This window comes from Pongo abelii, chromosome 9, assembly GCF_028885655.2.
Source record: "Pongo abelii isolate AG06213 chromosome 9, NHGRI_mPonAbe1-v2.0_pri, whole genome shotgun sequence".
In the NCBI taxonomy this organism is placed as follows: Eukaryota; Metazoa; Chordata; class Mammalia; order Primates; family Hominidae; genus Pongo; species Pongo abelii.
In genome coordinates, this window is record NC_071994.2 from 73,490,987 (window position 1) to 73,505,756 (window position 14,770).

General features: G+C 41.2%; 1 protein-coding gene across 2 annotated transcripts in view; it reads right to left on the bottom strand.

The window, feature by feature from the left end:
- STIM1 (stromal interaction molecule 1) overlaps positions 1 to 14,770 on the bottom strand; it is a 231,508-nt gene that overhangs the window by 28,222 nt on the left and 188,516 nt on the right. For both annotated transcript variants that reach the window (XM_002822174.4, XM_009246755.4), the window contains exons 4-5: positions 9,342 to 9,453; positions 5,572 to 5,687 (exon numbers count right to left, since the gene is read on the bottom strand). In XM_002822174.4, the coding sequence (XP_002822220.2) occupies positions 5,572 to 5,687; positions 9,342 to 9,453 (228 nt within the window). The remainder of the gene's footprint in view (positions 1 to 5,571; positions 5,688 to 9,341; positions 9,454 to 14,770) is intronic.

The following is a 14,770-nucleotide window of genomic DNA, read 5'->3' on the forward strand; positions in this document are numbered from 1 at the left end:
TTCAAAGCTGGAACTCTTTATTATATCTTGTTTCCTCTAATAGAAGTAGAAGATGGATAGCATCTCCTAACGTCTCCAAACACACCTAACATCTGCAAACTGGTACTGTTTGGCAAGCCCTAGATGGGCCTGTAAACCCAGAGCCAACTCTGCAGAGTGAAAAAAAGGCAGTGTGCTACTCTGTGGTCACATGGGGAGGACTAAGCATGCCATCTACTGTCAGAAAATGGACCTTGAGGTGGCCCTCTGCTGAGCCAGTCTGATCCCTCTTCCCTTTTCCCTCTTCCCAAGTTCTGAGGCTGCTGTGGACAGATGGCACCTGTTCCCTCAGCAGGCCCTCTTGGCTACTGCATGACAAACCTTTTATTTCAGATATGTCAAGCCTCAGACCAATAACAGAATTTTTATTATGGCTCAGTGAGGTGGCCATAGCTCACAGCTGTAACAAGTCTAGGTTCTCTAGGGTGTTTGTGTGCTAAATGACTGATGATGAGGTCTAAGTGTCTGCTCACTCAGCCTTAAGAACTCATCCTAAGTTCAGAATACAGGTCAGAGCCAGTACAGGCCTCTAGGTCCTAAATGGGTATTAAAGAATAGAACTGAAATAGGGATTTTTAGTTCATGTTCAGAGGGGAAATAAAGTCTAGAGGGGCACAGATCAAGGGACTTTTTGTAAACACCCAGCAGGCATGTCCCCACCCCTTTGAGAAGTCTCCTGGCAAAGAGCTCCTTAGTATTTTCCTCAGATTCCAGCTGGCAATTTTCAAATGTTTCCTTTGACAAGCATCAGTAGAAAAATATAAAAACAATATTTGCCATCAGGACAGCTGGTGATTTCTAAAATCTTAGCTTCCAGGAGTACACCTAGCTCTATCAGAATCCTTGAATGAGAGAACCAGTAAGAACCTTTAATGACCAAACCCACTTTACAGATAAGGAAACCCAAATCTAGGCAGAACTGAATTGCCAAAGGTCACTTAATAAGGCAAGGACCAAGCACAGAAGTCCTAAAAATACAGGATGCAGACACCAGGAAGGAACAGACCTCCTGTCTTTTATACAGAACCCTTATTAAGCAAGAAGTTCCTCCCAAAAAATCATAAAATGTCACAGCTGAAAGGAACTGTAGGGAGGAATCTCATGATACAAATCATAAAACACACCTGAGAAAAGTGACCTACCCAAGGTCACACAGTGAGTGGCAATTTTGAAAAGGGACCAAGGTCACCTGCCAATACAGGGTTCTTCTCCAAACTTCAAACAAATTGTCTGAATAAAAATCCAGGAGCTACAAAAAAAGCTGTACAGGCATACCTCAGATACACTGCAAGTTCAGTTTGAGGCCACTGCAATAAAGCTAATATAGCAATAAAGTGAGTCACACAAATTTTTTAGTTTCCCAGTGATAAAAGTTATGTTTACACTATACTGTAGTCTATTAAGTGTATAATAGCATTATGTCTAAAAATACAGTGTGTGTGCCTTAATTTAAAAATAACTTATTGCTTAAAAATTCCGACACAGAGACTCAAAAGTGAGCACATGCTTTTGGAAATATGGTATCAACAGCTTGATCAACACAGGATTGCCACAAACCTTCAACTTGTAAAAAATGCAATTATCTGCAAAGTGTAATAAGGCAAAGCACAATAAAACAAGGTATGCATGTATATATTTATTATTATTATTAAGATATAATTCACAGACCCTAAAATTCTAAGTCTCTCTCTTAAAATGTGCAATTCAATGATTGTAGTATATTCACAAGGTTGTGCAACCACTGGCAAAATTAATGTTAGAATATTATCATTACCCCAAAAAGAAATGCCATATCTATTAGTAGTCACTTCCTATTTCCCACTGCCCCCACCCCCAGCCCCAGAAACCACTAATCTATTTTCTGTCTCTATGGATTTGTGTGTTCTGGGCATTTTATATAAGTGAAATCACAAAATTATATAATATGTGGCCTGTTGTGACTGCTTCTTTTACTTGGCATGTTTTCAAGGTTCATCCACATTGTAGCATATATCAGTACTTCATTCCTTTTAGTGGCTGATTAATATTCTATTGTATGTATATACCATTTATTTTTCCATTCATCAACTGACAGACACTTGAGTTGTTTCCACTTTTTGGCTATTATTCTAATTTCGACACATCCTCACCAACACTTGTTACTGTCTTTTTTATTATATCCTAGTGGGTAAAAAGTGTTACCTCATTGTGGTTTTGATTTGCATTGCCCTGATAATGATGTTGAGCATTGTTTCAGGTGTATATTGGCCATTGAACTGTGGACTATATAAATATATGTTCAAATCCTTTGTCCATTTTTTGTTTGTTTGTTTTGAGAGAGGGTCTCACTCTGTCACCCAGGCTGGAGTACAGTGGCACGATCTTGGCTCACTGCGACCTCTGCCTCCCAGGTTTCAGCAATTCTTATGCCTCAACCTCCTGAGTAGCTAGGATTATAGGCGTGTGCCACCACACCCAGCTAATTTTTGTATTTTTTTAGTAGAGACAGGGTTTTGCCATGTTGGCCAGGCTGTTCTCGAACTCCTGTCCTCAGGTGATCTGCCCACCTCAGCATCCCAAAGTGCTGGGATTACTGGCATGAGCCACCGTACCTAGCAAGAATTTTTTATGTATTCTGGATAGTAGAGCCTTGTCAGAAAAATGTTTGCCAATACTTTCTCCATTTTGTGGGTTGTCTTTTCACTTTCTTGGTACGTTCTTTGAAGTATAAAACTTTTTTATTTTGGTGAAGTCCAATTTATCTATTCTTTCTTTTGTTGTATATGCTTTTTAAAAAATAATTTGAGGTAAAATTCACATAATATAAAAGTAACCATTTTAAAGTAAGCAATTCAGTGGCATATAGTACATTCATGATGTTATGCAACCACTACCTCTCTCTAGTTCCAAAACATTTCTATCACTCTACAGTAAAATTTTTCACCCAGTAAGTGGTTTCTCCCCATTCCCTCCTCCCACCAACCCCTGCCAACCATTAGTCTAGATTCTGTCTCTGTGGATTTATCTATTCTAATCATTTCATATTAACAGAATCATATAATATGTGATCTTTTGTGTCTGGCTTCTTTCACTTAGCGTAATGTTTTCCAGGTTCATCCACATTGTAGCATGTATCAGAACTTCATTCCATTTATAGGTGAATAATATTCCATTGCACCACAATGTATTTATCTATTCATCTATTAATAGACAGTTGGGTTGTTTTATTTTTTGGCTCTTGTGGCATGTGCTGCTATGAACATGCATGTACATGTACTTGTTTGAGTACTTGTCTTCAATTCTTTGCATATATACCTAAGTGTGGAATTGCTAGGTTCTAGGGTAACTCTGCATCTAATTTTTGAGAAACCACCAGACTATTTTACACAGTAGCTGAACCGTTTTACCTTCTCACCAGCAATGTACAGGGTTCCAATTTCTCTATGCCCTCGCCAACACAAGTTTTCCATTTTTAAAAACTATTATTATTATAACTATCCCAGTCAGTGTGAAGTACATTCTTAGCTTCAGTACCTGTGTTCGGCCTATCTCAGGAAGATAGTTTTCCTGCTGATCTCTGGTCTTCCTTAAGTTAGATCACATACAGCACATGGGCTACATGCAATAAGCCTAAGAGAAAAATACCCCTGTCCTGGTATCAGTCCAACCTGCTCCACCAGGGCCCCTCTTGTTGGTTCTGATATCCTGGACCCAGTACCATGTCCCCAGCATTCTGGTTCCCATGCTAGCTGATTTTTTCACATAAAATCCTCAACTGCTTTAACCTGCAGTTTCTACTGTACCCTTTCAGACATGATAAATCTGATTTTGACACAGATACAGCTTGATAATATATATTACAAGGCTAAGGAAGACTTTCAGGCTGCTGAAAGCTTCCCCTTGCATGGTGGTGACAGAGGAGAGAACCTTTGCAAAAGTACCCTAGTTTTATAGTTGGGTATAAGTGTTCTTGTTGGTGTATACAAAGAGATGTGTAAGCTGTTAACATAGGGAGAGTTTAATAAGGCCACTTCTTATCTTTCAAGACTCAGCTCAAGAATTACTTTCTCCATAAAGTTTCCCTCGACTCCAATAGGAAACTCCTCCCTAGTTTGTGCCCCCAGTTGAACTCTGGAAAGACTTACATAACAGCTATAACACTTACTATATTTGTTGACACTTTACTATATTTGTTGACATAGCTATCTCCATTTAGATAGAAGTACTTGAGAGCAGGGACCCTGCCGTTTATGCTGGTACATAGAATGTGCTCAATAAAGGTTAGCGAATGACTGAAAGGCCATTGCTCAATACAGAGACTACGCCTTACATAAAGAGTAGAACCATTCACTGTGTCATTATTCCAAACCTACCAATGAAGGTGAGCAAAATGTGTCCTAGAACCCTCCACTCCCCCAAAAAAAAGGTGGCAAAGGAAGTGGAAACATTAGTCTTCTCCCAGGTTGCTCTGTTTCATACTTTCAAAAAGTATGGATCCACTTGTATTGAGACATCAATTTGCGCATTTGCCAAGCCATATTCACAGACAGGGAAATGTTATATTGCCTCTGACCTTGCCTGCCAGCTGCTTCTCTGGACTGGTTCCTGGTTCAATAGCATTCTCCTGCTGGCACCCTAAATCGAGGCCAGCCATACCCAAAGGGCAGGAAGTGGGCCCTAAGAGCCTGTTTGGTTGAAAATAGTTTTCCAAGAAATCTCACTACTTGTTGCTCCCCCTTGGTTCACTTAGAATTAGAAAAAGGATGGCAGGCTGGCCGTTCCCACCACGTAGATCTGTAGAGACTGAACAATCTAATTCTCTAACTAGACCCTGGCTGAAGAGACCACCCTTTCTTAGGCCTGAGTGTGTCTACTGCTTCAGTGAAAACCCACTTAGTCCTCCTTGGTCATTCAATGATACAAAGATGTTCATTAATCAGTTCATGCACTCTACATGTCTACAATAACCCACTGTCATTATATATATAAACCTGCTGATATGCTATTGAAATGAAATATGGAAGTAGGTAACAGCTAAAAAGCTTTCAGCCCATAGGGGGTTACTTCTATCCCTGAGCATACTTTTCATATTTAAGCTTTTGTACTCTTGCTCAGGTTGTTTACTCTGCCTAGAATGTCCTATTCTGCCACCTCCATAGAATAAAGCTCTATCCACCCTTAAAGGCAGAGGTAACATGTCACCTTGTCTATAGGATACCTTCACTAGCCCTCCTCTGGGCCTCAGAAGCACTGTGTATCTCTATAGAACACTCACGTTATCCCTTCAGGGCAGAACATGATTCATTCCAGGTCTTCCTACAGGGTCCAGCACAGCACTGGCACAATGCGGATATTTCCTTATTTAATGAATGCATGTTGCTACATGTCTGGACTAAAATGTAAGACTCTTTCATATCTTAATACCAGTGGAAATAGTATAGGTGCTATCTTGCAGGTGTGCCTAGGAGACCCAGAGCCTTAGCCTTAGCCTGTCCACTACAACAGCTTTGGTTTCCATGGCACAGCAGTAGCCCTTCTCAACACAAGACTCACAGAGAGGAGGCCCAAAGAGCACTGTATCCAGGGCCTTCAGCTGCAGCTTCTGCCGATGACTCCGGTCTGTCATCTTCAGCACAGTCCCTGTCATGGTGGTGTTGGTGACAGCTAGCCTGTTGAGGCAAAGAGTAGCAGATCAGTTCGCTGCCAGTAAAGCCAGGAAGGATCCTGGTAGGATTACCCGCCTCCTCCAGGAACACTTCTAGCTCTTGGTGATTGCTCCCCTCTGCACTCTAGAACACAGAGTCTATACCAGTTGGGTCTCAACAGGGTGTATGGAGGGACACATAACATTTACCAAGAATTTGTTCAGACCTCTCCCCATATCCACCAACTTCTAAGCACCCTATCCTCTAAGGATTACCTGTCTCTGACCATTCCCACACCCAACTAAATTTTCTGTTGTGCTTCTCCTTCCAGGGTTTATCCTCTACATATTGTCCCCACCTCCTACCATTTATAAATGCATTTCCTGTGCAGCCCAGGTCAAACTGTCATGTCATATGACCCAGTGATTCTGGGACTTATGAATTATCCTAATCTAAACTCACTGTCATTATATATAAACCTGCTGATGTGCTACTGAAATGAAATATAGAAAAGGAAAAAAATTTTTAATTAACCACTGATGACAAAAATGGAATTAGTCCTGTTAGCTTGTATTTGAGTCATTGCAATACAAGTTACCTCCAATAAAATTACTGTAATTTTTTATGACCTCCACCCATACTGTCAGTGATAACTTTAATAAGAGAAAGCCTGTAAACAAGAAAATGACCTAGGAAAAATGGAACTTTGTTTCTCTTCTGCTGGAACACAGTGGATATAAGAGGAGGGGGGTAAAAGATATGAAAGGTTGAAAACCACTGGTCTAGGTGCCACAAGTAAGCACTTAATTCTATACCACTCCATAAGGTTGGTGCTCTTTTCTGATGCATAGCTTTATTTCCCCAGCTAGAAAAGAAGCTTCTGACATCACAGTGTGATTTATACTCCTGTCTGAGCATGCAGGAACAGCTACTTCCTTCTCTGGCCTTGGAAAGCAATCAAGCCCACCAATAAGAGACGCAGTGAGGCACTGTGATGGGGAGTGGGAGAGGTCAGGAGATCTGGCTTCTCATTTCAGCTCTACTAGTGACTCACTTGTCTGATCATAAGTTGCTTTTTTCCTCCCCCAGGACCTCAGTTTCCTACTGTGTAAACTTATGTAAAATCAGATGCTTCCTACAAGCCTGGGAGTTCTTGGGGTTCCTCTTTAAAACACTTGTGCTGCAGTTCGTCTGACTAATGAGAATAAACATTGTCATCTTTTCTACAGTCTATTTCTCAAAGAAACCTATGAATTGGAATGCTATCTACTTGTAACCAATGAAAGAAATGAGAAAGGAGCTAACATTGACTAAGCAACTACTGTGTGTCTGGTACTGTTCTGATACTTTACATACAATATCTCATTCAGTCCTCACAACAACCTTAAGAACTCAGTTCCATTATTAGCGTCACTTTTTTTTTTTTTTTTTTTTTTTTTTGAGATGGAGTCTCACTCTGTCACCTAGGCTGGAGTGCAGTGGCGCGATCTCAGCTCACTGCAAGCTCCACCTCCTGGGTTCACGCCATTCTCCTGCCTCAGCCTTCCGAGTAGCTGGGACTACAGGCGCCCGCCACCACGCCCGGCTAATTTGTATTTTTAGTAGAGACGGGGTTTCACTATGTTAGCCAGGATGGTCTCGATCTCCTGACCTCGTGATCCACCCACCTCGGCCTCCCGAAGTGCTGGGATTACAGGCGTGAGCCACTGCACCTGGCCTAGTGCCACTTTCTAGATAAGAAAACGGAGACTTAGAGTTGAGTAACTTGCCCGTAGTCACACACAAGTAAGTGGCAAAGCCAGAGAATGAACTCAAATCCGCTAGATTATTCTCATTACACCATGTGAGCTAGTGATGGGCCTAGAACCACCCTCACTTCACCCCAAGCACTGAAGGCCCCATGCTTCCTGCTGTCACTAAGGTGCCACAGCTTGGCATCCCCTACACCTGTGCCCAGCCTGGCTGGACCTGGTCTTGGCTGTAATTCTAGCCACAAAAAAGCTAAGTGAACCGATGACCTGAGAACGACTTCTTATCCTATGCTTTGCAGTTTTAATACAAGCCAAAGATATCCCCCAATGAGGAAAATGGTCCAGGGATCCACAAGGCAATATTGCTATTTCTATGGGTAGCAAGAAAGAAACCTAAATCCTGGATCTTAGTGGTCAATCAGCTACTTTTCCATTAAACATGGAGTTCCTCAAGTCAGGGGTCAGGTCTAATGCATCTCTTTGTCCTCTGGGCCCACCAGAGAGCATGGCACATGGTAGGTGCTTAGTGAAGTTTTGTAAAATAGAACTAAACTGAATATTGAAAGGCAGCCTATCTTTAACCATATGGCACAAGAGGAAGATGCAGTGAAAAAAAGCAGGGCATTTAGAACAAGACAGACCTGGGTTCAGATCCCAGCTCTGCCACTTACCAGCTTGGATAAATTATAAAATATTTGAGATTCAGTTTGCTCACCCAAAGGTTGGGATACTCTTCCTCCCAGAGTTGTGAGAATCAACTGAAATAATATGTAGGAAAGCACTCTATAAAGGGAGGTACAAACATTAAGATTATTACTCTCTCCAGAGTAGGGAGAAGCTGTGAAGAAGAGGCTGCAGGCAGCAGAGGAGGGAACAGCCAGCTCAGCTAGGCCTGGACAGCAGTGCTTAGTAGCTCTGTGGCTGGAGACTGCAAAGTGTGGGCATTCCAACAGCTTCACCTTCCCCTTTCCCCTTTGCTGAAGCTCAAAACCTGATGCACCTACATAGTAAGATGATAGATTATACATAATCAGCACTTACCAGATATTAAGCCCTTTGAGGGCAAGGACAGCTTGTTGTCATCTTTATCCCCAGCACCCAGCACAAGTGCTTGGCACAGAGCAGCTACCCAGTAAATATTTGTTGGATGAATAAGTAAATGGATTAATGACTGAATGACATATGGCACTAGTTTGACATAACAAAAAGGCCAAGCAGTACTCCATCCCCTTCCCACTCCCAGCCCAAGCCCTAGCATACTGAGCGTGTAAAGTAGGCAAAGAGTTATGAAACAACAGCTGTTGGAGTCATCCCAGAGATGAGGCTGGGGCCAATGGCAATCAGCCTCTCCTCTGTACCATTTTTATTATAAATAAGCTGTATATGGATAACCCAGGGGAGGCTAAAAGAGCCCTGAGGCTCCCGGGTGATAAAAGAGGCAGCTGCTCAGGGCACAGGAAAAAAAGAAAAAAGAAAAAAGAAAGAAACACCAACAGGGTTTGATGTATACCAAGATTCAAATCTCAGTTTTGCCCCTAACTAGTCATGTTTGTGACCTTGGAGAAGTTACTTAACCAGTTTCATCATCTATATACAATAATACTCACCTTACAGGACTGATGTAAGAATTAAATGAGATACTGTATACAGTGTTGAGTAGAATGCCTGGCATGTACTAAGCACTCAGTAAATGGCAGCTATTAGTACTATTCCCAGGATTGACAGGAATATTAAAGAAGAGAGTGGATACAAAGTGCCCATCATACTTTATAGCAAGTGCACAACAGACGCGAGAAGAGGCAAGATCTATAGACGCTGCCCTGAAAAAGGCAGAACCTCACTTAACTGGCCAGAGCAATCTGAAGGCAGGCCCACTCCAGCCCATTCCCCGTACCCTCAACAGAGAAAAACCCAGTCCCCTCCTGACCTTGGCATGGCATGGCCACTGAGCTGCAGCTTCCGGAAGGTCTCCTCATACTGAGGCAGCTCCACATATGTGATCAGCCACTGTACCACCTCATCCACGGTCCAATTGTATACTGTGAAAAGAGACAAGCAAAGCCATGACTCTAGAATGCCAAGCACTGCTTGCATTTATTGTCATACTGACCTTAATATTTACCACATTTGTGTGTTTAATATCTCTCTGTCCCATAAAATACTAAGTATGAAAGGAGTATACACTGTGAGTCTATTTATATGAAATCCTAGAAAAGACAAATCTATAGTGATAGAAAGCAGATCAATGGTTAGCTGGAGCCAGGAAGGGAGCTGGGGACTGACTGGGAAAAATCACCAATGCAACGTTATAAGGTGATGGATATATTCTATATCTTGAATGTGGTGGTGGTTACACAAATGATAACATCTGTCAAAATGAGTCAAACTGTACATTTAAAATAGGTGTATCTTCTTTTATGTAAATTGTAACTCAATAAATTTGATTTTGGAATATTTTTAAACTGTTGTGACCAGGGTTGAGAATCAATTATCCATCCATCCATCTGTCCAGCTATTCAACTGAGCATTCATAAGAGGACTACTTAGTGCCAAGCCTGGAGGAAGTTAGTTCCCAATCCAGTGGAAGAGATCAAAAGCTAAACAGCATGAGTGAAGCACAGATTCTGATAAAGAAAAATACATAGACCACAGAGAAGAAAGGAAATAACTGCCTAGGGCTTCAGGGACAGCCTCAGAGAAGATGATGTATTGCAACATAAAGGATTAGTAGAAGCTTATCTGAAACATTTCATGGGTGTGGGGAGAGGAAGACACTCAATACAGAATGAAGACAGGTGCAAAAGAAAAGATGTGAAATTTGATGTGTGTGAAACAGCAGTCTCCAACCTTTTTGGCATGAGGGACTGGTTTCATGGAAGATGATTTTTCCATGGACCTGGGCAGGGAGATGGTTTCAGGATGAAACTGTTCCACCTAGATCATCAGGCATCAGTTAGATTCTCATAAGAAGCACGTAACCTAGATCCCTCACATGTGCAGTTCACAATAAGGTTTGCGCTCCTATGAGGATCTAATGCCACTGCTGATCTGACAAAAGGTGGAGTTCAGGCAGTAATACTCCTTCACCCGCCACTCATGTCCTGCTGTGCAGCCCAGTCCCTAACGGGCCATGGACTGATACAGGTCCATGGCCCAGGGGTTGGGGACCCCTGGTCTAGAATATAGTATATATGGCAGGTAGTGGCAGAAGAAAGTTGAAGCCGTGTCACAAACAGTGTTGACTACCATGCTAAGATAGCTACTAGTATTGTCCTGGGATAAGCCTAACTCAGGTTGCTCTGGCCAGTTAGGTGAGGCCCAACTCTTTCCAGGACAGAATCTATAGACCTCTCCTCCTCTCACATCTACTGTGTGCTTAGTATAGAGCACACTGGGCACTTTATAGCCATTCTCTTATTTGATGTTATTCAGAGCTGCACTGTCCAAGCAGTAGTAGCCAGTAGCCACAGTGGCTTAAATTTAAATTTATTAAAATTAAATAAATTAAGAATTCAGTTCCTCAATGGCACTAGCCACACTTCAAGTGCCCAATAGCTAGATGTGGCTAGTGGCTACCATATTAGACAACATAAACTATAGAACATTTCCATCATTGTAGAAAGTTCTATTAGACAGCACTGGTCAAGATAATTTAATATAGGCTGGGCATGGTAGCTCACACCTGTAATCCCAGCACTTTGAGAGGCTAAGGTGGGAGATTGCTTGAACTCCAGAATTCAAGACCAGCCTGGGCAATACAGTGAGACCCTGTCTCTATTAAAATTTTTTTTTTTTCTATTTGGTCGCCTGGTTTTTTTTCTTTCTTTCTTTTTTTTATTTTATTATACTTTAAGTTCTAGGGTACATGTGCACAATGTGCAGGTTTGTTACATACGTATACATGTGCCATGTTGGTGTGCTGCACCCATTAACTCGTCATTTACATTAGGTATATCTCCTAATGCTATCCCTCCCCCTTCCCCCCACCCCACAACAGGCCCCGGTGTGTAATGTTCTCCTTCCTGTGTCCAAGTGTTCTCACTGTTCAATTCCCACCTATGAGTGAGAACACGCGGTGTTTGGTTTTTTGTCCTTGCGATATTTTGCTGAGAATGATGGTTTCCAGCTTCATCCATGTCCCTACAAAGGACGTGAATTCATCCTTTTCTATGGCTGCATAGTATTCCATGGTGTATATGTGCCACATTTTCTTAATCCAGTCTATCATTGATGGACATTTAGGTTGGTTCCAAGTCTTTGCTATTGTGAATAGTGCCGCAATAAACACACATGTGCATGTGTCTTTATAGCAGCATAATTTATAATCCTTTGGGTATATACCCAGTAATGGGATGGCTGGGTCAAATGGTATTTCTAGTTCTAGATCCTTGAGGAATCACCACAATGTCTTCCACAATGGTTGAACTAGTTTACAGTCCCACCAACAGTGTAAAAGCGTTCCTATTTCTCCACATCCTCTCCAGCACCTGTTGTTTCCTGACTTTTTAATGATTGCCATTCTAACTGGTGTGAGATGGTATCTCATTGTGGTTTTGATTTGCATTTCTCTGATGGCCAGTGAAGATGAGCATTTTTTCATGTGTCTGTTGGCTGCATAAATGTCTTCTTTTGAGAAGTGTCTGTTCATATCCTTCGCCCACTTTTTGGTGGGTTTTTTTCTTGTAACTTTGTTGAGTTCTTTGTAGATTCTGGATATTAGCCCTTTGTCAGATGAGTAGGTTGCAAAACTTTTCTCCCATCCTGTAGGTTGCCTGTTCACTCTGATGGTAGTTTCTTTTGCTGAGCAGAAGCTCTTTAGTTTAATTAGATCCCATTTGTCAATTTTGGCTTTTGTTACCATTGCTTTTGGTGTTTTAGACATGAAGTCTTTGCCCATGCCTATGTCCTGAATGGTATTGCCTAGGTTTTCTTCTAGGGTTTTCATGGTTTTAGGTCTAATATTTAAGTCTTTAATCCATCTTGAATTGATTTTTGTATAAGGTGTAAGGAAGGGATCCAGTTTCAGCTTTCTACATATGGCTAGCCAGTCTTCCCAACACCATTTATTAAATAGGGAATCCTTTCCCCATTTCTTGTTTTTGTCAGGTTTGTCAAAGATCAGATGGTTATAGATGTGTGGTATTATTTCTGAGGGCTCTGTTCTGTTCCATTGATCTATATCTCTGTTTTGGTACCAGTACCATGCTGTTTTGGTTACTGTAGCCTTGTAGTATAGTTTGAAGTCAGGTAGCATGATGCCTCCAGCTTTGTTCTTTTGGCTTAGGCTCTTTTTTGTTTCCATATGAACTTTAAAGTAGTTTTTTCCAATTCTGTGAAGAAATTCATTGGTAGCTTGATGGGGATGGCATTGAATCTATAAATTACCTTGGGCAATATGGCCATTTTCATGATATTGATTCTTCCTACCTATGAGCATGGAATGTTCTTCCATTTGTTTGTGTCCTCTTTTATTTCGTTGAGCAGTGGTTTGTAGTTCTCCTTGAAGAGGTCCTTCACATCCCTTGTAAGTTGGATTCCTAGGTATTTTATTCTCTTTGAAGCAATTGTGAATGGGAGTTCACTCATGATTTGGCTCTTTGTTTGTCTGTTCTTGGTGTATAGGAATGCTTGTGATTTTTGCACATTGATTTTGTATCCTGAGACTTTGCTGAAGTTGCTTATCAGCTTAAGGAGATTTTGGGCGGAGACAATGGGGTTTTCTAAACATACAATCATGTCATCTGCAAACAGGGACAATTAGCCAGGTGTGGTGGTGCACACCTAGAGTCCCAGCTACTCAGGAGGCTGAAGTGGGAGGATCACTTGAGTCTGGGAGATTGAGCCTGCAGTGAGCCATATCATGCCACTGCACTCTAGCCTGAGTGATGGAGTGAGACTGTTGCAAAACGAATTAAAAAAGATAATTTACGGCCAGGCGGTGGTTCATGACTGTAATCCCAGCACTTTGGGAGGCCAAGGCAGGTGGATCATCTGAGCTCAAGAATTCAAGACCATCCTGGCCAACATGGCAAAACCTCGTCTCTATTAAAAACACAGAAATTAGCCAGGCATGGTGGTGCATCCCTGTAGTCCCAGCTACTCGGGAGGCTGAGGCAGGAAAATCACTTGAACTCGGGAAGCAGAGATTGCAGTGAGCCGAGATTGCGTCACTGCACTCCAGCCTGAGTGACAGAGCAAGACTCCATCTCAAAAAAAAAAGACAATTTACTGTTAAAGTGTTTTGATTCTATATTTATATTTTGGAAATAAGCTAAAAGTAAAAAGCAAAAGTATATTCTGTATCATCTAGATATATAAGAATATAGGCTCTCAACTTCAGTGTTCATGTTGCATTTGTGTTTATAAGTGTGTTGATGCAAAATAGTTACAATGACACAGTTCACCTTTAAACAATGCAGGTTTTAACTGCCTGGGTCCATTTATACATGAATTTTATACATGGATTTTTTTTTTTCAATAAAAGGTATACTGAGTGTGCCTGCTTCTCCCACCTCCCTTCCTACCTTCTCTATCTTTTCTGCCTCTGCCACCCCTGAGACAGCAAGACTAACCTCTCTTCTTCCTCCTCCTCCTCAGCCCACTCAATGTGAAGATGAGGATGAAAACCTTTATGATGATGCACTTCCACTTAATAAACAGTAAATATATTTTCTCTTCCTTATGATTATCTTAATAACATTTCCTCTTCTCTTACTTTACCGTAAGAATACAGTATATAATACATATAACATATAAAATATGTGTTAATAGGCTGTTTATGTTATTGATAAGTCTTCTGGTCAACAGTAGGCTATTAATAGTTCAATTTTGAGGGAGTCAAAAGTTGTAAGTGGATTTCTGACTATATGGGGGAAAAAGGACAGTCAGCACCCCAACCCCTGTGTTGTTAAGGCTTAACTGTATTTTCCTGGAATTTTAGGACATAATGTACTTCATAACAATAATATATCTCAAATTTAAATATTTTAATACAAAAGAACCCAGAGGTCAAACTGATGTTTTTACACAAAATATACATTCATAATTGCAATTCAAAAAGATAAATATTACCCACTAAAAGATATAAACTGTCTTTTAGTTTAATTCAGACAAGAACTTCCCAATTGGTGCATCCCCAGAGAGACTAATGTAGTATAATAGGATCACCTATTACGATCTATCTGATAGCACTATAATGAACATGGGTCACTTTTGCCACCAAGCATCCACTTCCCTTTTTGGTGGCAACAGTATTCTGAATTTGTATTAACAGAACCACTCCTCCCTTGCTCTCAGCTAATATGCTTCAGGTAAAGCTAAATCAGCCTCTAAAAGTAGAGTATGTAACCCAAGCTA